Source organism: Dromiciops gliroides, chromosome 6 (genome assembly GCF_019393635.1).
Source record: "Dromiciops gliroides isolate mDroGli1 chromosome 6, mDroGli1.pri, whole genome shotgun sequence".
Lineage (NCBI taxonomy): Eukaryota > Metazoa > Chordata > Mammalia > Microbiotheria > Microbiotheriidae > Dromiciops > Dromiciops gliroides.
The window spans coordinates 245,128,511-245,154,151 of record NC_057866.1 but is presented as its reverse complement, the minus strand read 5'-3'; the positions used below and the strand labels follow the sequence as shown (position 1 = coordinate 245,154,151).

Below are 25,641 nucleotides of genomic sequence, written 5' to 3'. Positions count from 1 at the left end.
CAATACCCTATCTTTGTCACTTTTGCTGTAATTCTCTAAGAACTGGACCACTCAGTTTTTGAAGAAGCCAGATTAAGGGGGTATCATTGGTAGAGGGGATGGACAGATGGGGAAGAGGGGGAGTACAATTTGGTTTTAGACAAATAGTCAACATATGCTTTCCTTTTTTTCTTTTTTCTTTTTTCTTTTTTAATAGTATTTTGTTTTTTCCAATTACATATAAAGATGGTTTTCAACATTCATTTTTGTAAGTTCCAAATTTTTCTCCCTCCCTTCCTTCCCCCCTCCCAGAGCCAGGAAGCAATTTGACATAGGTTATACATTACAATCATGTTAAACATATTTCCACATTAGCCATATTGTGAGTGAAGAATCAGAACAAAAAGAAAAAAAAACACAAAAAAGAAGAAACAAACAAAAAACAAAACAAAAAAGTGAAAATAGTATGTTTCAATCTGCATTCAGACTCCACAGTTCTTTTTCTGGATGTGAAGAGTATTTTCAATCATGGGTCTTTTGGCATTGTCTTGGACTATTGTATTGCTGAGAAGAGCTAAGTCTATCACAGTTGATCATCACACAATGTTGTTACGATGTTCCCTTGGTTCTGTTTATTTTGCTCAGCATCAGTTCATGTAAGTCCAGGTTTTTCTGAAATCTGCCTGCTCATCATTTCTTATTTCTCAATACTATTCCAATACATTCATATAACACAGGTTGTTCAGCCATTCCCCAATTGATGAGCATGCCCTTAATTTCCCACATTTTGCCACCACCAAAAGGGTTGCTATGGATATTTTTGCACAGGTAGGACCTTTTCCCTTCTTTATGATCTCTTTGGGATATAGACTCAGTAGGGGCACTGCTGGATAAAAGGGTAACATAGTTTGGTTGCCCCTTGGGCATAGTCCAAATTGCTCTCCAGCATGGTTAAATTAGTTCACAACTCCACCAACAGTTCATTAGTGTCCCAATATTCCAAGATCCTCCCCAACATTTATCATTTTCCATCCTAGTCAATCTGATAGGTATGAGGTGGTACCTCAGAGTTGTTTTAATTTGCATTTTTCTAATCAAAAGTGATTTAGAGGGGCAGCTAGGTGGCACATTGGATAGAGCAACAGCCCTGGATTCAGGAGGACCTGAGTTCAAATCTGGCCTCAGACACTTGACACTTACTAGCTGTGTGACCCTGGGCAAGTCACTTAACCCCAATTGCCTCACCCCCCAAAAAAATGTGATTTAGAGCTTATCACCTTGGGGGGGGGAGGAAAGAAGGAGGGATAGAATTTGGAACTCAAAACTTTAAGTAAAAATGTTTAAGGAAAAAAGTGATTTAAAGCTCTTCTTCATATGCCTATAGATAGCTTTGATTTCTTTTTTTTTTTTTTTGTGGGGCAATGAGGGTTAAGTGACTTGCCCAGGGTCACACAGCTAGTAAGTGTCAAGTGTCTGATTCCGGATTTGAACTCAGGTCCTCCTGAATCCAGGGCCGGTGCTTTATCCACTGCGCCACCTAGCTGCCCCTAGCTTTGATTTCATCTGAAAACTGCTTGTTCCTATCCTTTGACCATTTCTCAATTGGCAAATGGCTTGTATTCTTATAAATTTGACTTGGTTCTCTATATATTTGAAAAATAAGGCCTTTATCAGAGATACTTGCTGTAAAGATTATTTCCCAATTTTCTGCTGGTTATGTTGCTTCTGTTTGTGCAAAAGCTTTTTTTATTCAATATGATCAAAATTATATATTTTATATTTCATAATCCTCTCTACCTCTTGTTTGGTCATGAGCCCATAACTCACTTAACTTCTCCTTTAAAAATATGGATGCCATACACTTGGGGCATTTATGTTTGGCATTTAGTATCACTTCATTGTCCATGGTACCTTTTAGTAAAATGTACTTTACTGCCTTACCTCTTTTAATTAGGTCTATTTTTGCTTTTGCTTTGTCTGAGATTAGGATTGCTACCCCTGCTTTTTTTTTTTTTACTTCCACTGAAGCATAATGCTCCAGCCCTTTACCTTTACTCTGTGTGTCTCACTACTTCAACTATGTTTCTTGTAAAGAATCAATTATGATCGGGGCAGCTACGTGGCACAGTGGATAAAGCACCGGTCTTGGATTCAGGAAGACCTGAGTTCAAATCCAGCCTCAGACACTTGACACTTACTAGCTGTGTGACCCTGGGCAAGTCACTTAACCCCTGTTGCCCTGGAAAAAAAAAAAGAATACATTATTATCCCTTCTGCTACTGTCTTGTGGGAAAGTTCATCCTTTCACATTCACAGTCATGATTACTGTGTATTTCCCTCAATCTTATTTTTCCTCCTGTTTCTCCTCTCTCTCCTTTTACCCTTTCTCACCTCAACAGTGTTTTGTTTCTGTTTACCATCTCCCTGGTCTATCCTCTCCTCTTTCAGTCCCCCCCTCCCTTTACTTAAACTCCTCCCCTCCAACTTTCCTGTAAGGTAAGATAGATTTCTATATTCAACTAGTATTCATATTATTCCTTCTTTGAACGAAAACTGATGAGAGTAAGGTTCAAACAATGCCTATTGTCCAGCCTCCCAATTTTCCCTCCACAGTACTCTTTTTTGCAACTCTTCATGTGAAATAATTTACCTGATTCTACTTCTCCCTTCCTTCTGCACCCAGCATACTCCTCTTGATTCACATCCCTTTACATCATTTCCTCAAATTCACATTATACCCATACCCTCTATGTATATTCATTCTAGTGATACTAACAGTGGTACAATTTTTAAGAATTACAAGTATCATCTTCCCATGTAGGGATATAAATAGTTCAGCTCCATTGAACCCCTTGTTTTCTTTTTCTTTTTTACCTTTTTAGGCTTCTCTTGGGTCTTGATACTGGAGATCAAATATTTTGTTCATTTCTAGTCTTCTTATAAAAGCTTGAAATCCTATTTCTTTGAATGACCATTTTATTCTCTTGAAATCTTATACTTGATTTCACCAGGTGAAATCTTTGCCTTCCAGAATATCATGTTTCATGACCTCTGAAACTTTATTGTTGCATCTGCTAAATCCTGTGTAATCTTGATTGTGGCTTCCTGACATTTAAATTGTTTCTTTCTGGCCACTTGCAGTATTTTTTCCTTGACCTGATAGTTCTGAAATTTGGCTATAATGTTCCTTGGAGTTTTTTGTTTGGGGATCTCTTTTCTGAGCTGATCAGTGGATTCTTTCAATGCCTCTTTTGCCCTCTGGTTCTAGGATATCAAGGAAGTTTTCCTTGATAATTTCTTGAAAGATGCTGTCCAGGTCTTCCTTTTGATTATGGCTTTCAGATAGTTTTTCCAATGAGGTATTTTACATTTTCTTTTATTTTTTCTTTTGAATTTGTTTTATTGATTCTTGATATCTCATAGAGTCATTAGCTTTTCTAACTTTTAAGGAGTTGTTTTCCTCAGTTAGCTTTTGTAATTCCTTTTCCATTTGGCCAATTCTACCTTTTAAGTCACTGTTTTCTTTTTCTAAGCTGTTGCCACTTTTTTCATAATTCTTTTGCATTACTCTCATTTCTTTTCCCAATTTTTCTTCTACCTCTCTTATATGATTTTAAAGCTCTTTTTTGATCCCTTCGATGAGTTCTTTCTGGGCTTGCAAATATTTCCTGATTTGTGTTTTAAGGTTTTGGGGGGGAAGAGGGAAAGGGAGGGGGGAGGGTTGCCCATAGGTGTTTTGAAAGCATCTGTCCTTTTCTGAGTTTGTGTCATGATTTTCCCTTTTACCATAATAACTTTTTGTGGTCAGATTCTTTTTGTTGTTATTGGGTTTTGCTCATTTTTGGCCTTTTTCTTTTCTTTTAAATTTGAACTCTGTTCCCAGGGTGGAAAAGACACTGTCTTGGGCCAGGGGCCCTGGTTATTTACCTTGTGTTGCAATGATGTTGTCCTGAGTTCCACCTGGTACTTAGCCAGGGTTCTAGTGCTTGTGTCTAGCATGTGCTAAGGCCTGTAGGGTGTTTCTGTCTTTCACTTGGATACACAGAAGCACATGGCAGTCTGGATACTTGCAGCTGTCTACTTGCTCATGGCTATACTGAATCACCTGACAGTTCCCAGAGCTGTATTGTGCCCATTCCCCTGGCTATGTTAAGGCATGGTGCGGGGAGGGGAGGGATTAGTATTGGCATTTGCCTGCTCTATCGCACTGGGACTCAGGATCTCCTGCCAGTTTGCTGAGTTGGGGCTTGCTGCTAGATTGCTAGGATGCTTCCTGTCCTATACTGCTTTCCCCTTTTACCCAAGTGAAACAGATCTTTCTTGCCAATCTTCCAAGTTCTTGGGCTAAACGATTGTTTCAACCTATCATTTTGCTGGTTCTGCTGTTCCAGGATTTGTTTTGGGGGGCTATTTTGTGGTTGGTTGAAGGTAAATATGAGAAAGTTGTAGTGATTTATTTCTTACTCTGCCATCTTAGATCAAAGACTTCCAGTAATCTCTCCTCAACCTACTTTCCTGGTCAATTATTTTTCCAATGAGGTATTTCACATTTTCTTTTTTTTTTTTCATTCTTTTGACTTTGTTTTGTTTTTCTTGAAGTCTCATGGAGTCATTAGCTTCCACTTGCCCAATTATAATTTTTAAAGAATTGTTTTCTTCAGTGATCTTTTGTACCTCTTTGCCCAATTAGGCAATTCTACTTTTTAAAGAATTCTTTTTTTTAGTGAATTTTTGTATTTTTTTTTCATTTGGCCAATTCTGCTTTTAAAGGAATTCTTTTTTCACTATTTTTATGCCTCTTTTACCAGGCTGCTAATTCTCTTTTCATGATTTTCTTGTATCATTCTCATTTTTTCCCCAATTTTCCCTCTACTATTACTATCTCTTTCTTTGATGTTTCCAAGATATCATTTTAGGCTTAAATCTTATGAGCATTTTCCTTTGAGGCTTTTGTTGTAGCTATTTTTTCATTATTGTGTTCTTCTGAGTTTGTGTTTTGTCCTTTCCTGCCACTGTAGTAGTATTTTATGGCCAAAATTCTTCTTGTTGTTTGCTAATTTTTCCAGCCTATTTCTTGACTTTGAACTTTTATGTTAAAGTTGGGCACAGCTCACCTAGGAGTATGGAGGCATTGTGCCAAACTTCAAGCTTTTTTGTGGTCCTGTTTTCAGAACTAATTCCGTTGGCTCTGCAAGTTTTTGGTAGTTCCAAATTGGTGTGATCTTCGGAAACGTGGTCACTGCTCTCATAGTCTGTGCTCTGGTATTTACCCAGAAAGGGCCCCTGCTCCCTAATATCCACAAGCACTAGTGCTTCTCATATAAGGTCTTCTGCATGCTTGTTAGAGCCCTACAACTGTGGCCCAGAACTGAGTATGAGTAATAAGAGTTAATAATCAGCATCAGCTACACCCAGTGCCAACAAAGGGTCCCCTATAATCTCTTTCTGACCAGTTGTCTGACCCCCTTGCCATCTCTGTTCTGAGAGTTCCTGAAGCTGCTCCTGCCACTGACATAGCTGCCTCCAAGGCCCATCATTGGTTCTCTTGCTACACTCTGGGCCTGGGGCCACCTCTGTGTTAGGGACTTTTCCTATGGACCTCCTAAGTTGTTTTAGGCTAGAAAAATGTCTCCCTCTGAATTTTTGTTTCCTCTAATGCTCCAAAATTTAATTTGAGGCATTACTTTAATGTTGTTTGGAGGGTCCTGTTGGAAGAGTTAAGCTGGATTCTGGCCTGTATTCTACCATCTTGGCTCTACCCTCCCCCAATTAAATTTTAATCTAGTTCAAACTCACTCAAAGTTGTGGCCCACGGGCTACATCTTTTCCACCTATGCTCTAGATAATCAACAAATAATAAATCAAGTCCTTAATGGCAGTATTTATGATTTGTAGTATTTCCTTATTTACAGGGTGTAAATTCTTTTGTTTTGTTTTGTTTGTTTTTGCTTGGCAATGAGGGGTAAGTGACTTGCCCAAAGCCACACAGCTAGTAATTGTCAAGTGTCTGAGGTTGGATTTGAACCCAGGTCCTCCTGAATCCAGGACCAGAGCTCTATCCACTGCGCCACCTAGCTGCCCCGCAGGGTGTAAATTCTTACAATGGAAGTTTAATAGTCTGTTCTCTAGTCATTTTAGCGAGTTCCAGCACACCCCTGGGGCCTCAGAGGCCATCTAGTCCAAGCCTTTCATTTTACAGATGAAGAAACTGAGGCCCAGGAAATTAAACAACTTGCCCAAGGTCATACAGGTAATGATCATCACAGCCGTGATTTGGACACAGAACCTTAGATTCCAAAGCCAGTATCCTTACTTACAAAAATGTTCCCCAAAACATGCCTGCTATAATGTATTTTTGGCATATCATTCCCTCTGGAAATTTTTAATAGTTAATGCAAACTAGGGGCAGCTAGGTGGCACAGTGGATAAAGCACCAGCCCTGGAGTCAGGAGGACCTGAGTTCAAATCCGGTCTTAGACACTTGACACTTTACTAGCTGTGTGACCCTGCTCAAGTCACTTAACCCCAAATGCCCCTCAAAAAAAAAGTTAATGCAAACTATTTCATCTTGAGGGGGGAAAAGATAACAAGAAAACAACTTGAACTAGTTCAAATGCACTGTTTGATAGAAGGGAAATAATTATCATCCTCCTCCTCATCTAATTGTTTTCATAGAAATTCAGCATTTGGATGGTTTTAAGGAAGGAAAAAAGCAAATCCTAACATTCCCTCCAAAGATCTGTCACCCAGTAGACAACCCTCCAGTCCCATTCATTCATCCTCCCCCTTCCCAACAGGGTTTTTGTTGCCTTACCTGACAGGATGAAGCCATTGCCAACAGTTTCCTGAAGGAGGAGCATTACTTGTCTTTCCCTCTTTGTTATAACTGCTGTCCTTCAGGTAGCAGAAGATTCCAGTGGGAAAGAACAAAAGATCAGTTTCTGACGTGGTCCAATAAAGGCTCCATTATTCTAAGTGGTGGCCGCTTGCCAGCCTGCTGTGTGGGTATTATTGCTTTTCTCCTAGGTGATTAATGTGGCTGTTTCAGTGTCTCTGAATGATATGGGTGGCATGGAATTAATTAACTTACCAATAGAAATGCCACAGGCGCCAGAGAAGCTCCCATCACCTAGATTAGGGTTGGTGTTGTTTCTGGCTGTTGGATGCTGTCACTTTTAATGGTGTCTCTTCATGTCCTATTCTGCTTCATCAAAGTTACAGTACCTCTGGGCTCAGGAATCTCCTAATTATTCAATTTGGTCTATGAGTTCATGATCATGTTAATCCTGCCATTAATAATGGAATTAGGGGATCCATTTATGATTTCATTGACAGAGGGAACCTCTAGGCAATGAAACTTCATCTATTAATCCAACTCATTGTCTTAAAGAATTGCCTTGAGCAATGAGTAGTTAAGGATCACAGTCAGTTTGTGTCAGAGGTGAGACTTGAACCTAGGTCTTCCTGACTTCAGGGTCAAAACTCTAATGACTATGCATGCTAACATGCTAGTATTAATAGCAGAGCTCTAACTGAGGCTTGGCATCATAGCTTGTTAGAGCTAGAAAGGATCTTAGATGTAATTTGTTCTACTCATCCCTCTTATTTTACAAATTAGGAAACTGAGGCACTGAGAGCATATTACTTGTCCAAGGTCACATAAATAGTATGAAGGACATTACTGGAATGCAAACCACCTAACTCCTACTCTAGCATGTCTTCAACTGAACTGAGAAGCCCTCAGTAGTTTTCCCACAATAGGTTTAAAACCCAGGGGATTGGGTTAGGCAAAGCAAAAGTTCTATTTATGAGTAAGCCTGCTTCACAAAGAGCCCTCATTTGGAGGAGCTAGTCTCTTCCTTTGGTAAGAAATGTGGCACTATGGATGAAGAGCTAGCTTTAAAATAAGGAAAACATGAATTCAAATCCTTTATAAATCTCTTAACCTCTCAGTGCCTCAAGAACATTTCTATTCAAATACACTGAAGAGGGCAGGTAGGTAGCACAGTGGATAAAGCACCAACCCTGGATTGAAGAGGACTTAAGTTCAAATCCGGCCTCATATACTTGACACTAGCCTGGGCAAGTCACTTAACCCTCATTGCCCTGCGCGCGTGCGAGAGAGAGAGAGAGAGAGAGAGAGAGAGAGAGAGAACAAGTATAATAGAATACATGGAATAGGAGGTGCTAACTGTTACTAGTGATGTTTACTTCTTCACTACCTCTTTCCCTTACTAGTGAAAGCATAGTTCTGGTCTAAGAAAAAAATCACTTCACAGACACAGAAGTCTAATTGATTTATTTTCATAAAATATTGGGAGAAAAATATCCTTCAAGCCAATGTGGATTCATCCCCTCATTTAAAAATAAGCATAATAACCCCCACACACACTTTGAGATTTAGTGGGGAGGGGACAACACACGGTGAAATGGAAATGGAAAACCTTTTAGGAGCCAGACTGTTATTCTACAGCTTAAAAAAGGTCTTAAGTTTGAATAACTCAGTTGAATATGAAAAGGGCAAACTTCCGGGGCGGAGCCAAGATGGCGGAGGAAAGGCAGTGAGCTCCTGAACTCATGACACGATTGCTCCAAAAGACATCCAAATAAGGTCACAGGAAAATGCCCAGAGCAGCAAAACTCACAGAAGAATGTGCTGAAATCATCTTCTAACCAAGAACGGCTTGGAAGATGAGAAGGAGGGAGCTGCTGTGCTGATACAGGAGTCGGGCCCAACCCCACAGTCACCCTGACACAGATCCAGTCTCAGGAAGTTCTCACCAGAGAAGGAGACCCCCAGAGCCTTTGAATCAGCTGAAGCACCAGTGTTGTCTGGAACTAAGCTCACAGTCTGGTGTGTGGGTTGAGCCCTGGGCAGGGGAGAGACTACAGGGGTCTATGCTGGTGTTGAGGCAGAACTTGGATTTTACACCCCTACTGAGAACCAGGTGGTAGGCTCGAGTAGAAGTGGCCCAGGTGGGGGAGGGACACAGGCTCTTCGGAGCTAACAACCACAACACACAAAGCTGGTTGATTGGCAAGTTGGTCTGGGGTCATCTAGGACCAGGAAACAGGCCAGGTGAGGGAAGAACCTGATTCTCCTTAAATCATACCACCTGGGACGTCTTAAGCTTGGGATACTGCAGCCTGGAAACAGTGCCCCACTTTAAGGAGCTAAAAGTCTAGTAAAAGAAAGGCAAGATGAGTCGACAGAGAAAGGTGAGGGCCATAGAAAGTTTCTTCAGTAACAAGGAAGACCAAGGGGCACCCTCAGAGGAAGATGTCAACATCAGAGCCCCTATATCTAAAGCTTCCAAGAAAAATACGATTTGGTCTCAGGCCATAGAGGTGCTCAAAAAGGACTTTGAAGATAAAATTAGAGAGGTAGAGGAAAAAATGGAAAGAGAAATGAGGGTGATACAGGAAAAACATGAGAAAAAAGTCAACAGCTTGAAAAGTCAAATGGAAAAGGAGGTACAAAAGCTCTCTGATGAAAATAATTGCCTAAGAATTAGGATTGAACCAATGGAAGCCAGTGACTTTATGAGAAACCAAGACACAATAAAGCAAATCCAAATAAATAAAAAAATAGAGGGCAATGTGAAATATCTTCTGGGAAAAACTGCTGACCTGGAAAATAGGTCCAGGAGAGATAATTTGAAAATTATTGGTCTACCTGAAAACCATGATCAAGGAAAGAGCTTAGACACCATCTTCCAAGATATTCTCAGGGAAAATTGCCCTGAAATTCTAGAAGAAGAAGCTAAAATAGAAATTGAAAGAATCCACTGATCACCTCCAGAAAGAGATCCCCAAAAGAAAACTCCTAGGAATATTATAGCCAAATTCCAGAGCTCTCAGCTCAAGGATAAAATATTGCAAGCTGCCAAAAAGAAAGAATTCAAGTACTGTGGAGCCGCAGTCAGGATAGCACAAGATCTAGCAGCTTCTACATTAAAAGACTGGAGGGCATGGAATATGATATTCCAAAGGGCAAAGGAAATGGGCTTACAACCAAGAATCACCTACCCAGTCAAACTCAACATTATATTTCAGTGGAAAAGATGGGACTTTAATGAAAAAGAAGACTTTCAGATATTTGTGATGAAAAGACCTGAACTGAATGGCAAATTTGATTTTCAAATACAAAACCCTAGAGAACCATAAAAAAAAAAATTGGAGCTGGGGGACATACCTGAGGTCATACAGTGGGTGACTGTCTTGTGTCTGAGGCCAGGTTTTGGCTGGGATCCCCCTGGCTTCAGGGGTGATGTTTTGTCCACTGTGTCACTTAGCTAGATGATAACATCTTTAGGGTTAAATTGAGGGGTGAATGGAATTCATTTGGGGAGGGGGAAGGGCAGAAGTGAAATCCTACATGAAAATAACAGGAAAAGGCTTACAGAGTGGGGGAAGAGATGGGAGAGGAGCAGGGCAGTAAATGAATTTTACACTCTTCAGAAAAGGCTCAAAGATCTTAAACTCATCAGAGCTGCCTCAGGGAGGGACTAATAGACACACCCAACTGGGTGGAGTAATCTATTTAATCTGGGCAGCAAATGAGCCTAACACTCATTAAAACTGGCTCAAAGACTTCAATCTCATTAGAATTGTCTCAAGGAGGGACTAATGTACACACTCAATTGGGTAGAGTAATCTCTATAACCCTGCAGGAAATAGGAGGGGAAAGGGATAAAGAGAGAGGGGCAAAAGAAGGAAGGGCAGAGTGGGGGAGGGGACAGACAGAAGCAAATCCCTTTTGAAGAGTGATAGGATGAAAGAAGATGGATAAAAGAATAAATATCATGGGGAAGGGAATAGGATGGAAGGGAAACAGTTAACAATAGTAATCATGAAAAAGAGAAAAGGGAAAAATTGTACAAAAAATATTTATAGCAACTCTTGGTGGAGGCTAAGAATTGAGAATCAAGGGAATGTCCATCAATTGAGGAATGATGGAAAAAGCTGTGTTATATGATTGTAGTGGAATGAACTTGTGCTACAGGAAATGACAAACAGGATGATCCCTGAAAAACCTTGAAAGACTAATGAACATCCATGTATGGTGAAGTGAGCAGAGCTGAGAGGATATTGTGCATAGTGACAGCAGTATTGTTCAATGAGTAATTGTGAATGACTTAGCTACTCTCAGCAGTACAATGATCCAGGACAATCCCAAGGAACTAATGAGGAAGCATACCATATACACTGTTATAGAAAGAACTGATAAAAAGTACACTTGTGGATTGTACATATATAACCTGATTGAGATCTTGTGGAGGGGGGAAGGAGGGAGAAAAATTTGGAACTCTAAATCTTATGAAAATGAATGTTGAAAACTACCCTTACATGTAAATGGAAAATAAAATAAATGTTTGTAAATCCCCCCCCAAAAAAGAATATGAAGAGGGCCATAAGATGATGAATTTGTTCATGTGCACAGAATAATACAGTACCTTATCCCTAACCATTCATCTCCATAGGACCCAACAAGAGTCTTGGAAGTATAATTGGACTAAGCACCATAACTAAAGATGACGTCTGAGTAAAGCCATCTCTAAATTCTGTGTGTGTGTGTGTGTGTGTGTGTGTGTGTGTGTGCATGTGTGCATGTGTGTGCACGTGCACATGCGTATTGAGTTATTTTTCAGTGGTGTCCAACTCTTTGTGATCTCATTTGGCATTTTCTCAAAGATACTGGAGTAGTTTGTCATTTACTTCTCCAGCTCATTTTACAGATGAGGAACTGAAGCAAACAGGGTTAAGTGACTTTCCCAGGGTCACACAGCTAGGAAGTGTCTAAGGCAGGATTTGAACTAAGGTCTTCCTTACTTCCAGGCTGAATTTGAATTCATGAAGACAAGTCTTAAATCCAAGCCCAGTACTCTATCCACTGTACCACAACAAGAATTGTTCAATGGGAGAGAGACTAGATTTCTTCTACCTCAAGCCTAGACTTCAGAACTGAAGTTTTGATTCAGAAATCAAGGAGGAAAGCCTTCTGCTGATTCTTGATAAAGGCTCATTTTCCCTTGCTGAAAAGATCACTCTAAAACTCCAGGTAAAAGGGGCACTGTAGCAACCAGCTGGGTCAGAGGCTGGAGGTAGTAAAGACTATATCCACTCAAAAAAAGAGCCATCCCCTAATATGACAAAAAAGGAAAACAATAAATGTTGGAGAAGCTGTGGAATAATTGGAATACGAGTGCATTGTTGGTGGAGTTGTGAACTGATCTAACCATTCTGGAGAACAATTTGGAATTATGCCCAAAGGGTTATGGGACTGTTAATACCCTTAGACCCAGTAATACTACTACTAGGTCTGTAACCCAAAGAGATCATAAAAAAGGGAAAAGGATCCATATGCAGAAAAATATTTATAGCAGCTCTCTTTGTGGTGGCAAAAAACTGGAAATTGAGGGAATGCCTATCAGTTGGGGAATGGCTGAACAAATTATGGTATATGAATGTAATGGAATACTATTGTGCTGTAAGAAATGATGAGCAGGAAGATTTTAGAAAAACCTGGAAAGACTTAAGTGGACTGATACTGAGTGAAGTGAGTAGAACCAGGAGAACATTGTACACAATAACAGCAACATTGTGTGATGATCAGCTGTGATAGACTTGGCTCTTCTCAGTGGTGCAATGATCTAAGACAGTTACAAAGAACTCATGATGGAAAATGTTCTCCACATCCAGAAAAAGGAACTGGATTCTGAATGCAGATTGAACTATGGTTTCTACTTTTGAAACTACTATTGAAGTACCGTTTCTACTTTTGTTTTTTTGGTTTTTGATTTTTGGTTTTGTTTTTCCCTTTGGTTCTGATTCTTCTTTCACATGATTAATTCAGAAATATGTTTGATGTGATTGTACATATATAACCTATATCAGATTGCTTTCTGTCTTGGAGAGGGGGGAGGGAAGGGAGGGAGGGAGAAAAATTTGGAACTAAAAATCTTATGAAACAAATATTGAAAATTATCTTTACATATAACTAGAAAATAATAAAATACTTTTATGATTTAAAAAAAGAGCCATCCCAGGGAATCCAGTTAATTTGCCCATGTAGCAGAAAATACCACATTCTATAAAGAGATCAGTATCTGAGTTTCCTACCTGACCAAACAATCTGCCTGGCCTATTTCAGTAGCCATTAAGTGACTTGCTTAATCCAGCCTACCAACAAATTGACCAATTCAGCTTAAACATGGTGCTCTGTAATAAGCCTAACTGAACAGCAGAACTTGACCATCATGTCACCCAGTGAACTTCTAGAGGACCCTTTGGAGAAAAAGAAAGGATAGCAAGGTCTTGCAGTACTAGAGTTGTGAGTTGTTTTGGCAATGTGTATTCCCTACATGTGTGCTTCATTATCAATGGAAGTTCATTACCAGTCTTCCTCCCCATATACTTCATATGTGTGTGTTTGTGTATGTGTATATACGTGTGTGTGTATATATATATATACACATACACATACATGCATATGTGCATATGCATACACATATAGATACACACACACACATACACATATATGGGAAAATGGGCTCCAAGCTAAGTGCAAAGTGTTTTGTAACTACCATTTTTCTTATGCTATTGAGTAAAAACCTTTGCTAAGAACCGAATCTACTGGCTGATTGTTAAGGGGAAGCAAATTGGTAGGGGCTCATGAGCTACAGTATCAAGAAGATAGCCAACCATAGCAATACTCATAGAATCCTGAGAGTAGTAATAGCTGCCCCTCTGAAGCCCAAACTTTCAATGCTAATGTGAGATAAAAGAATCTGCCCAGAGGGGAAGCTATAGAGAATTCACACAGGTAGAAAGTAGAAGAGTCAGGACGGCCACTTAGTTCCCCTGACTCCAAATCCAGTCTTATTTCCACTACTCCATACTGACCCAATGTTTTTTTAGTGGAAATAGAACACACAAACAACAAACAGAGAAACCTATAAAACTGGGCAGACACCTACTGAGCAGAAGTGGGAGGCCAGCTGTGTCTGTGCTGAAATTCTAGCAAGGAAATTGGGTTCCCTTTGAAGAAATAGCCTGTGAAATTCTATCCCTGTTCTCATTCACTGTCTGAGCTCATAGATCAAAACATATCTTCTGTTCCTTAGGTGAACAGTCTGCTCAAGGAAAAAATAAAAACTGACAAGCTGATGAGTCCTCTCTACACCTGGGCCAATAACAATGTAAGTTTCCTGTTTTCACTCTGTTTGCTGTGATCTTCATTAATATCCATTATCATTAGCCTGCCTCAGCTTAGGGTTTGTTTGGGGGTTTTTTTGTTTTTTTGAGGCCATTATAAACTGAAAAACTAATGGATTGTGTCAGTGAAATGCTCAAGTCCTATTTTTTCTTTAGAAAATTTTCAGAAGCAAAGGAGAATGTTAAGAGAATGGATTTTTTTGAGGTTGTTTTAGAAATCCTTCTGGTCAACCTATATAACCTGCGGAATGTCAGAAGGTCATCAATCAAGAGCAATGCCATGTGATGAGCTGGGAGCTTTTGAGTGCTGTTTCTAGAGTCACTCAGCTGGTTTTCTTAATAAAAAACATTAATACTACATTTATATCAGCTATTCACATATATTATCTCGTGTGAGGGCAACAAAAGTTATTGTTATTTGTCCTTCATCCTCAACGAGGACCATGACATCAGGATAATGGCATAGCTTGCAGTGAATTGGATTTAAATGAGGGAGGGCTGTGCAAGGTCACCAACCTGACTCTCTCCTCCAGAGCCATCTGGATCCAGTGGCAAAATAGATATCAGGATGACTGGAACTGACCCTGGATGTTTAAGGCAACTGGGGTTAAGTGACTTGCCCAAGATCACACAACTAGTAAGTGTCTGAGGTGAGATTTGAATTCAGATCCTTCCAACTTAAGGGCCACTGCTCCATTCACTGCACCACCTAGAGGTTCTATGGCTAGAATGTTGGTCAGTAAGACCTGAGTTGAAATCTGTCCTCAGACAAGTTACTGGCTGTGTGTCCCTGGGCAATTCACTTTACCCTGTTTGCCTCAGTTTCTTTATCTGTAAAATGAGCTAGAAAAGGAAATGGCAAACCAAGGGCAGAATAACCCTGTAGCATAATAAAAGTTGACATGTATATAATATGTTGAGTTTTACCCTATACTTTCCTCTAAAAATCCTGTATTGTGATCATAAGATCTAAAGATTTACAATGGAAAAGATTTACAACTAGGTCATCTAGTTCAACCCTTTCATTTTACAGATGAAGAAATAGGGCCCAGAAAGGTTTCGTCATTTGTCCAAGGTTCTATAGGTAGTAGATGGCTAGGTGGGGCAGTGGATTAAGTGATAGGCCTGGAGTCAGGAAGACCCGAGTTCAAATCCTGACTTATACACTTAACTAGCTGTGTGACCCTGGAAAAGTCACCTAACTTTGTTTGCCTCAATCTCCTCATCTGTAAAATAAGCTGGAGAAGGAAATAGCAAACCACTCCAGTATCTTTGCCAAGAAAATCCCAAATAGGGTCACAAAGAGTCAAACACAACTAAAACACCTGAACAACAACCATAGGTAATTAAATGGAAGGACTCAGGTCTCATGATTCCAAGTAAGACAACCTTTCCATTACTGTCCTCATTTCAGATAAGGGAGCTGGTGCCCAGAAGTTAAACAATTTACCCGACATCACATGGATTAAACTCAGGCCTTCTGAGTTCAAGCTCTCTGATAACAAGTCTTATGCCCTCTCTACTACCCAGTACCATATTAGAGACTGCTAAGGTCCCCTTCAGCTTTAATAGTCTATGAATCTGTGAGATGAAATCCATGAGATGACCTCTCAGAAGCTCAGAGTAAGCCAGCAATTTACCCAAGGTCACACAGTGATAAATTCACAAATCTGAGAACAGAATAGAGTCACCCTACTTTAAATTCAGTGCACCTTCTATATCCAACAGCCTCTCTGATATAAATTCAATTAGAGGCAAAGTGTTGTAAAGTAGTAGTTTTCAAATTCTTTGGTCTTAAGTCCCCTTTACACTCTTAAAAATTATTGAGAAGCTCAAAGAACTTTTATTTAGGGACATTAGACTTACCAGTACTTAATGTATTAGAAAATAAAATATCAGTAAAATTATGAAAATTTCCAACCCCGCAGACCCCCTGATAGGGTACAAGGGACCACCTAGATGACACTTTGAGAATCATTATGGATAGAGAACTCTAGTGTATGGAGCACTCTACTTGGAGCCAGTAACAGCTGGATTCAAATCCTACCACAGACCCTTGGTAGCTGGGTGACCTTGGATGCTTCTATAAAATGAGGGGGTTGGATTCTGAGGTAGATGGACCCTTTTAGTTCTAGGTTCTCAGCTCAGTGACACATTATCATTTATCCATCATCATCTTCATAATAACCATCATTCATTTGACATTTTGAGGTTCTCAAGGCACTTTACAAATATGTCATGTGATCCTCACAACAGCCCTTGGAGATAAGTTCTATTATTGTCCCCTATTTACAGATGAGGAAATTGAGACGAAATAACTTACTCAGAGTCACAAGGCTCTGCATTCATTATACCACCCAACTGCTTCATATAATGAGGAGATGATGACTCTAAGGTTTACTGTATAAAAGAACTTAATGTCTTAATTAATTAATGCAGCTATGTGGTACAGTGGGCTTGGAATCGGGAAGATTCATCTTCATGAGTTCAAATCCAGCATCGGACACTTACAAGTTGTGTGACCCTAAGCAAGTCACTTCACCCTGTTTGCCTCAGTTTCCTCACCTGTAAAATGAGCAAACCACTCCAGTATCTTTGCCAAGAAAACCCTAAATGGGGAAGGTGGCAGCGGTGGGGTGGGGGAGGGGGAGAGAATCACAAAAGCTGGCATACAAGAGGAGAAATCACATTGTTCTTACTCCTTCTTATTAACTTTTCCATTCTAGGACCCACCACACTACTCAGAAACAAGGCAGGACAATATGGGTTGACTGAGTGGTATAAGGGAAAGAACACTTGACTTGGCGTCAGAAAGAACTGAGTCCAAATCCTGATTCAGAAATTCATAGCCACTGTGTGACCTTGAAAAGGTCACTTATCCTTTCTCAACCTGTTTTCTTATGGGAGTACCTACCTCACAGGATTGTTGATCTAAACCAACCAAAAGGCTTATAGAGTTAGAGTCTAATCTATACAGTTATTTGCTAATCCCTATGTCCTGGATGAGTGCAATGAGGATGATTATCATAAATATGATGATAGCTGTAACAATTACGTAGGTCTTTACGGTTTGTAGCATGTTTTTCTTTCCACAAACCTGAGAGAAGTAGTACAAGGAATATGATTAATAATCACGGAAATCTACATATTTTTCCTAACAACAACCCTAGCAGGGAGGTGATAAGAGTATTTATCCCCATTTTACAGATGAGGAAAGTAAAGATATAAGTATTGATTGTCAGACCTGGGATTTAAAACTTAGGTCTTCTGATTTTTAAGACCTGCAATCTTCCCACTATGTTTTTGCTTTGTTTTGCGGACTTCTCGATAATTTCCAAGATACTAATAGAATAGATCTGTGTCAGAGTTGGGATATTCCTTACAATATTCAAAGCACTTAGCTAGGTACTAGAAATGCAAAGATGAAAAATTATGTACCCCATGCCATCAAAGAGTTTCACGTCATTGGCCATAGCAAACATTCTGGTTTCGGATTAAAAATGCACTAAGACTTGTGAGATACCCTGTTTCCCTACTGTTGTAAGAGAAATATCCTAACTTCTCCCCCTGCCCCCTCCCATGCAAGTTAGGCTAGCTTTTCCTTAAAAGAAATTGAGAGCTTCCTCAAGACTTGATTGACAGTGGTGCAGCAGATAAAACACTGGCCCTGGATTTGGGAGGACCTGAGTTCAAATCTGACCTCAGACACTTGACACTTATTAGCTGAGTGACCCTGGGCAAGTCGCTTAACCCCCATTGCCCCACAAAAAAAAAAAAACAACAACAACAACTTTATTGACTTGGGACTAAAGACGGACACTGTTGATGTAACTTCCTTATTGCCTAAGTACAAAGTAGCCATGAGGAACTCTAGACAAACCGTGATGCTTGGTTGGTGGATTGTGATGGACAATGGAGGTAGGGCAAGTTCACCCAGCTGAATCAAATGGAGATGTCCTCACTTCCTACCCTTGTCGAATATTCTTCTGCCATAGCTAAATATATTTCTAGTTCCCGTGTTTTGGGCAGATTCCCTCCCTGTCACTTTAACCAGAAGTAAACAAATAGAGCAAAATGTGCATTTGTGTGATTCTTAACCCCTCTCCTTGCTCCCCTTTCAAAGGAACAGTGTGTCCCCATAAGGGCTGGGTTTGGAACAAGAAGAACTTTGAGAAAATAGCTTTGGCTGCATTTCTAGCTTGATCCTCAATTGGGACAGTGCCCCATCAGCCTAAGGACACGATTTGAGAACCCACACCTAACAGTGAGTGGGAGAATGAGTAATGGCAAGAGAGGATTTATCATGGAAGTAGTCTTTCAGATGGCCTTTAAAAGATGGATGGGAATCCAGCAGGTGAAGACAGGAAGGTACAACATTCCAGTCATAGGGAACAGTGTGAGCAAAAGTACACAGACATGAAAATAGAGGTCGTGCCCAAGGCACACAGAGTTCCCCAGCTTGGCTAGAAAATACAGTATGTGGATAAGAAAAATAGAAGATAAGGTAAGTTGGTAGAAGCTTGTGGAAGACTTTAAATTCCAAGAACAAAAACTCGAATTTTCTTCACTGTTGGCCACTGAAGACTTTGGAACAGAGTGACATAATTGGGACTATGCAAAAGGAAGATCATTCTGGTAGCTGTGAAAAGAACAAACTGGAGGTTTTCGAGGAGTATGAGGACAGAAGGATAGTCCAGTAGACCATAGGGATGACATAAGGACCTCTATTGAAGTGCTGGTCCTAGTAATAGAGAAGACAAAAATTGATTCAAGTGATTGATTAATCAAAAAATATCTATTAAGCATATTTGTTGTTGCTCAGTCATATTAGTCATGTCTGACTCTTTAGGACCATTGCAACAACACTGCAATGGTTTGCTATTTCCTTCTATAGCTCATTTTACAAATGAGGAAACTAATGCAAACAAAGTGAAGTGACTTGCCCAGGGTGACACAGCTAGTAAGCATCTGAGACTTGATTTGAACTCAGGTCTTCCTAACTCTAGGCCACCTAACTGCCCATCTACAAACAAGTGGCAGATGAACCCATAGGAATAAATGACGGTCATAGGATAGAACATAGGGGAGAGAGAAAGAGACCAAGAACTTAACCTTGGGAAAAGGCCACCTTCAAAGGGAAAAAGGCAAGGAACCAGAGCCAAAAAGAGAGATCACATATGTGATGCTCACACAGAAAGTGTTCAGTTGCTCCCTGCTACTTTCTGAGTTCAAACTCCCTTCTCTGACATTCAAAGTCCCTATGATCTAATATATTAGTCATTATTTCATAAATAGTAATTCCCTCTCTACATACTACTCTGTGCTCCAGCCAAACTGGATTCTACTCTCTGCTCCTGTGTGCTTGTTCATGCTGCTGCCCTTCCCTGTCTTGTCCTGCCTCTTTTCTACTTGTTGAATCCCTAACTCATCCCTGTTTTTGAGGGGCTGAACTCAAATGCCACTTCCTTCATCAAGCCTTCCCTGATGATTTTTATCAGTGACAAATTCCCCCCAGATGTAACTTAGCCCTTTGGTTTGTACTTTTCATACAATCATAAACCTAAAGATGGAGGGGACTCAGGGATTATCTAGTCTAGAAAATTCAGGCGCAAGACTGGTGGGCTACATATAGACCACAATACTCCTGAGAGCAGCCTGAACCAGATTATAAAGTAATTACGAAATATTTGACAAAATAACCGAAAAAATAGGATCAAATATAGCTGATATCACATTATAAAGCTAAGCTAATATGAGGCCTGCAGAGATCCTTAAATCCAGATTAGAGGTCCCCATTTCTATTTGGGTTTGACATCACTGGTTTGACATATGTGGAAACTGAGGGAGGGTGAGTGACTTGCTTAGGATGACATAGGAAATAATCACAGGAGGCAGAATTGGTACCCAATGCTTTGATACCACAATTCTTTCTAATGAGTTTATCACATATTATATATCATAGTCATCTGGCTTATTCCATTTAATAATTCAATTAGATCAACATTTTAAGTGCCTACAATGTGCCAGGCACTGTGCTAAGCTCTGTGGATACATATTAAAAAGATAGCCCTTCCCCTCAAGAAGCTTACAATCTAATGGTGGACAATACGCAAAAAGAATTTGGGGAGGGGAGTCAGACACCAGGAGGTACCCTGGGAACATCTTGTTCCATGAAGTTAAAGCCAAGCAGAGCCACAGATGCAAAATAAAGTGAACTGGGAAGTTTATGTCTTATTAGAAAGGAAACTCCATGAAGGCAGACATTATATTTTTGCTAAACTTTATATTTCCCTTTTCCTTTCCCCTCCAACATGTAGCACAATGCTCCCTATACACAGGGGATTCTTGACAAATCATTAAAGGAATAAAGAATTCTGTAAGACTTAAAGCACTATCAATTAATTAATCAATGAAGTGCCTACTATGCACCAGGCACTATGCTAAGTGCTGGGAATAAAAATATAAAAGAGAAAGACAGTCTCTACTCTGAAGAAGCTTACAGTCTAATAGATTAAATAAATATAAATTCATAATTTATTATATAAGTAATATTTCTGTGAAAGAAAACATTGCTTTTGCTATTTAGAGTACATAGAGGGGCATCTAGGTGGTGCAGTAGATAGAGAACCAGCCCTGGATTCAGGAGAACCTGAGTTCCAATTTGGCCTCAGACACTTGACACTTACTAGCTGTGTGACCCTGGGCAAGTCACTTAACCCCCATTGCCCCACCCAAAAAAAAAAGAGTATATAGAATACACAGAGTATTTTGAGTAATAACCTCAGAAGTTTATTGCCAAATCTCAGTCCCTCCTCACCACATTCCTTGATGGTGCCCTTCTGTCTAGGACAGAAAGAAGCCCAGAATAGAAATATAGTGACCTGAGTTTTAAGTGTGACTCTGCCATATACTAGCTCCCAGCCTGTGGACAAACCATCCAGTGACTCCGAGTCTTTGTATGTCTGTAAAAGAGACAAAAAATATATCAGACCTGCCTCCCTCAAGGAATTATTGTTAAAAAAAATAAGAAGATGTCTATGAAATTTCTGTGTAAACTGAAGGACTTAGACAAATAAATATTATTCTTCTTATTACTCCATAAGCTACAAAGAGTACTTGGAGGGGAAAGACATAGTTAGGAATAGGAAAAATCAACTTTGCAACCCACCATGTCAATCATTCAATTCAATTCGACCAGTATTTATTAGGTACCTACTATGTGCCAGGCCCTGGTGATACAAAGACAAAGATGAAACATGTCCTAGGAGCTGCTTTTCTTTAGGAGAGAAGCAACATGTATACAAACTAATCAGTACAAAATAAATACAAAGTAAATTTGGGGTCATTGCTAAGTCATTTTTCAATTGTGTCTTCTTGACCCCATTTGGAATTTTCTTGGCAAAGATAGTGCCATTTCCTTCTCCAGCTCATTTTACAGATGAGGAAACTGAGGCAAACAGGGCTAAATGACTTACCTAGGATCAGGAAGATGTCTTTCTGACTCCAGTCCCAGCACTCTATCCATTGCACCACCTAGCTATCCAAAATTTAGGGTCAGTGGGGCACAAACAGCTAGATAGGAATGTGAAAGAGCCAACTCATACCAGCTCCCAAGAGCTGATTGTTAAATTTTTATAGTGAGCATTTACACCTCAGAAATTTACAGATGCTACAAATCATAATTTAAGTTATTGTTCTAAGGAGTGTCTATATATAAGAAAGCAATTGGAAAATCGTTAATGATGCAGATTAAACTTAATAGTATTGTATGGGGTACATTTTTTGTTTGTTTTGTTCTTGTGGAGCCAGTTGTTAAACATTTGTCAGCATTGTCCTGACTGGAGGAATAAAAAAGGCCTCAGGTAGGAAATGGCACTTGAGCTGAGCCTTTCAGAGAGATGGGAGCTCTAAAAGACAGAAGTGAGGAATCATAGGGACAAACTATACAAAGGAATGGAGATGAGATAGATCTGTTCTATGGAGCAAAAAGCAAGTAAACCTGTTTAATTAGAACTGGGAGTGAGAGAAAAGGGGTCAGATGTAATTAGGGTGGAAAGGTAAGTGGGAACCAGATAACTAATGACTTTAAATGACCAAAAGAGGGGCAATAGAGAGACATGGAAGCTTTTTGAAGAGGGACGTGACATGGACAAATATGTGGCTTCTGTCTCATTCTGCTTGTTTTCTTTAACAATATTTTCACTGGAATTGCTTTTCTCCAGGATCAGGTAACTAATGAGTCATTGCTTGCAAACCTGTCAACTGGAAATGAAATGTCATCTCGAGACCAGATAAATTAGAAATTTATAGATGTGAACTAGTGGAGTTAGAGAAATGAAATCAGGCAACCCCCTGACCTCCATCCTATAGAGAAATTACCTTAAACCGTTCTGTGCCATGGACTCCTTGGGCAGCCTGGTGAAACCTATGGACCCCATCTCAGAATAATATTTTTAAATGCATAAAACACATGGGATTATAGAGGAAACCAATTATACTAAAATACAGTTATTAGTTTTTTAAACAGCAAATACCCAGACCTCTTTAAATTTAGACACACGGAGGTCAATGGCATCCTAATTTAAGGACCGCTGCTATAGAGAATACCAGCTTCTGGTATGGTCCTTTATGGTAATAATTCACATTTTAAAAGGAAATCGTGGAAAGGATATAGGAGGAAAGTTAGGCAATGGCAAAAACAAAAGATACAACAGAAATCTATTTTTAAAATCGATTGCCACAAAAATGTATAGGTAGTCAGTTAATATGAATTTGTCGAGATAAACTCTTTTGACTATGATGTTAGTGATTCAAAAGTCACATAAGACATGATCCCTTCTCTGGATGCCTTATTATAATAATAGCTAGCATTTATATTGTTGTTCAGTCATTCATGCAGTCATGGCTGACTCTTTGTAACCCCATCTGGGTTTTCTTGCAAAGATACTGGAGTAGTTTGCTACTTTCTTTTCCAGCTTATTTTACAGATGAGAAAACAGAGTGAAGTGACTTGGTCAGGGTGACATGGCTAGTAAGTATCTGAGGTTGGATTTGAACTCAGGAAGACAAGTCTTCCTGATTGCAAGCCCAGTGCTCTATCCACTGTGTCACCTAGCTGTCCAGCATTTATATAATGCTTTACAAATATTATCTCACTTTATCCTCACAACAACACTTGAACATAGACTCTATTGTTATTCCTGCTTTACAAATGAAGAAACTGGGACAATCAGGAAAACAGAGATGAAGTGACTTGCCCAGGGTTACATAGCAAAGTGTCTGAGGCTGGATTTGGACTCAAATATTCCTGACCCCAGGTCCAGGATTCTATCTGCAATACCATCTAGCTATTTCTCTTTTGGTGGGAAGCAAACAAGGCCATCAATTTTTTTTAAGTGACCAAGCAACATATCCATAGGTTGAAAACAAAGGAGAAATGGAATACAATAATGAAATTATATGAGGTTACTCAAGGGTCTACTAATGAAACTGCAGCTAACAGTCATCCCAGTGACTAGAATTGAGTTTTTTGCATCCCATCCAATCAATCCAAAAAAGTTTACATGAAAAAAGAAAAGAAAAATCAGCAGAGGTCTTATTTGGGGCCATCCCTGGGCAAGTCGCTTAACCCTGTTTGCCTCAGTTTCCTCACCTATAAAATGAGCTAGGGAAGAAACCACTCTAGTATCTTTTTCCAAGAAAACCTCAAATGGGGTCATGAAGAGTCAGACACAACTGAAACACTTTTTGGAGGAGCTGGGAATTTTCTTGACCTACACTCTCCATTCCTCCCTAGCTATCTTGTTGCAAAGTACTGACCTTGACCATTATTTCTACAAAAGAACTATCAGCTGATACACCAGTATGTCATCATACAAAACACCCAAACCCAAGCAGGGTGAAGGGAAATGTCACCCTGACCTTTGGTTAAGAGGTGCACATCTAATGATTGCACTGTATCCTTATGGGCTATAAAAGCGTTCTTGACTGATCATTCAGCATTTCTAGAGGAGGTGAAATGGTATTGGATGCAGGAATCATGGCTTGGATCTGCTGATGACGACCAGGAACTTAGAGGACACCCAATCAAGTTATCCTGCAGCTGCCAATTCAGCTAAGGTTAACTGTCTCGTGAATCCATTTCAGCAACTGATTTAGCTGCTGAGACCGCAGCTTTGTGAAATCTGCATAGCCTTCTATTAAAACACCACTGCTTTCAATCTCATAAAGATGCCCCACCTCCCAGAACCTCTGTATGTAGGTCATTTGGACCGAGTTGTGAAGTCCATTAAAATGAAAGCCTGAGACCGCTGATGTGTACATTTCAGCTCATGTATGTGCTCATTTACATCCAACTCAGATTTGTTATTTTTTAATCTCTTGGATGATGAATCATCTTCTGTCGATAGACGTCAGATATGACAGTTGAAGAAATTGATTTTTGATTCATAGAGCTTCAAGAAAGGCTGGTTCTAGGAAAAACTGTAAAATGTCCCTCTTTCTCCTTTCACTGAAGCATCCATCCTATACCGCTCCACTCCCTCCCCCAACAATGGCCTGTTCTCAGCTTTTCCTGCACCTCCTCTATGAAAAAGGAATCTCTAGGTGTTCAAGTAATTTAATTACATTAGTGTCAAACTAAAAATGAGGGACACTGAACCATACCAAAGGATCCTTAAGGGTGGGCATATATTGACTTTTAAAATATAATGATATTTATTTAAATTGTAATGTTTTACTATATTTTATTTATTTTCTTAAATATTCACCAACTTCATTTTAAACTGGTATATTTAAAAACTAAAGGAATGACGAGATATCATCTGACTGATTCATAAAACTGTTGCCAGGCACAAGATAAATAAGTAAAGTTAGACTCAAATACTCAAATGGATTTGTGACCTCATCAATTCCAATGTTCTCTCCCTCCAACAATGCAGATGGTAACCTATCCCTTTCTGTGTGTCTCTTGTAACATGTCCTTCCTATTGAGATATTTTATTTAACACAAAACAGATGTTCAGGTTGACAATAGAAGATTTTTTTAAGTTTTCTTTCTTAAGGTGAATTTAACAATCATCAACAAAAGCAAATGAAGATTTCATTGATAGCACAGAAGACAATTAGTTTGAGAGATATAATTAATTAACCCTACATGTTATCAAGTCATGAAAATGTCTACCCTTTCCTAATATCTACCCCAGCCCTCTCTCCATTTTCAAAGCCTTTGGGAAACTAACAATGAGTCAGTCCTTATTCAGACAGATCAGAAGTTTAGTTAGATGACCTAAAGCATCTAAAATCTGGAACGTGACTTCAAACTCATCTAAACAATTTTTTAATACACTCAATTAATTAAGTATAAACAATCCAGCTAATTCCTAATTCTCCTGCTCATGCATTAACTTACCCTTTCCTTAGTGGACAAATAGAATCTAATTCTCT

The 25,641-nt window shown here is 39.5% G+C and overlaps 1 protein-coding gene across 2 annotated transcripts in view; it reads left to right on the top strand.

Annotated features, from left to right (window-relative positions):
* EMCN (endomucin) overlaps positions 1–25,641 on the top strand; it is a 173,281-nt gene that overhangs the window by 143,413 nt on the left and 4,227 nt on the right. Inside the window, exons 12-13 of one of the 2 annotated variants that reach the window (XM_043973154.1) lie at positions 6,179–6,229; positions 14,106–14,180. In XM_043973154.1, coding sequence (XP_043829089.1) covers positions 6,179–6,229; positions 14,106–14,140 — 86 coding nt within the window. In that variant the 3' untranslated portion in view covers positions 14,141–14,180. The remainder of the gene's footprint in view (positions 1–6,178; positions 6,230–14,105; positions 14,181–25,641) is intronic. The other variant, XM_043973155.1, reaches the window with a different exon arrangement.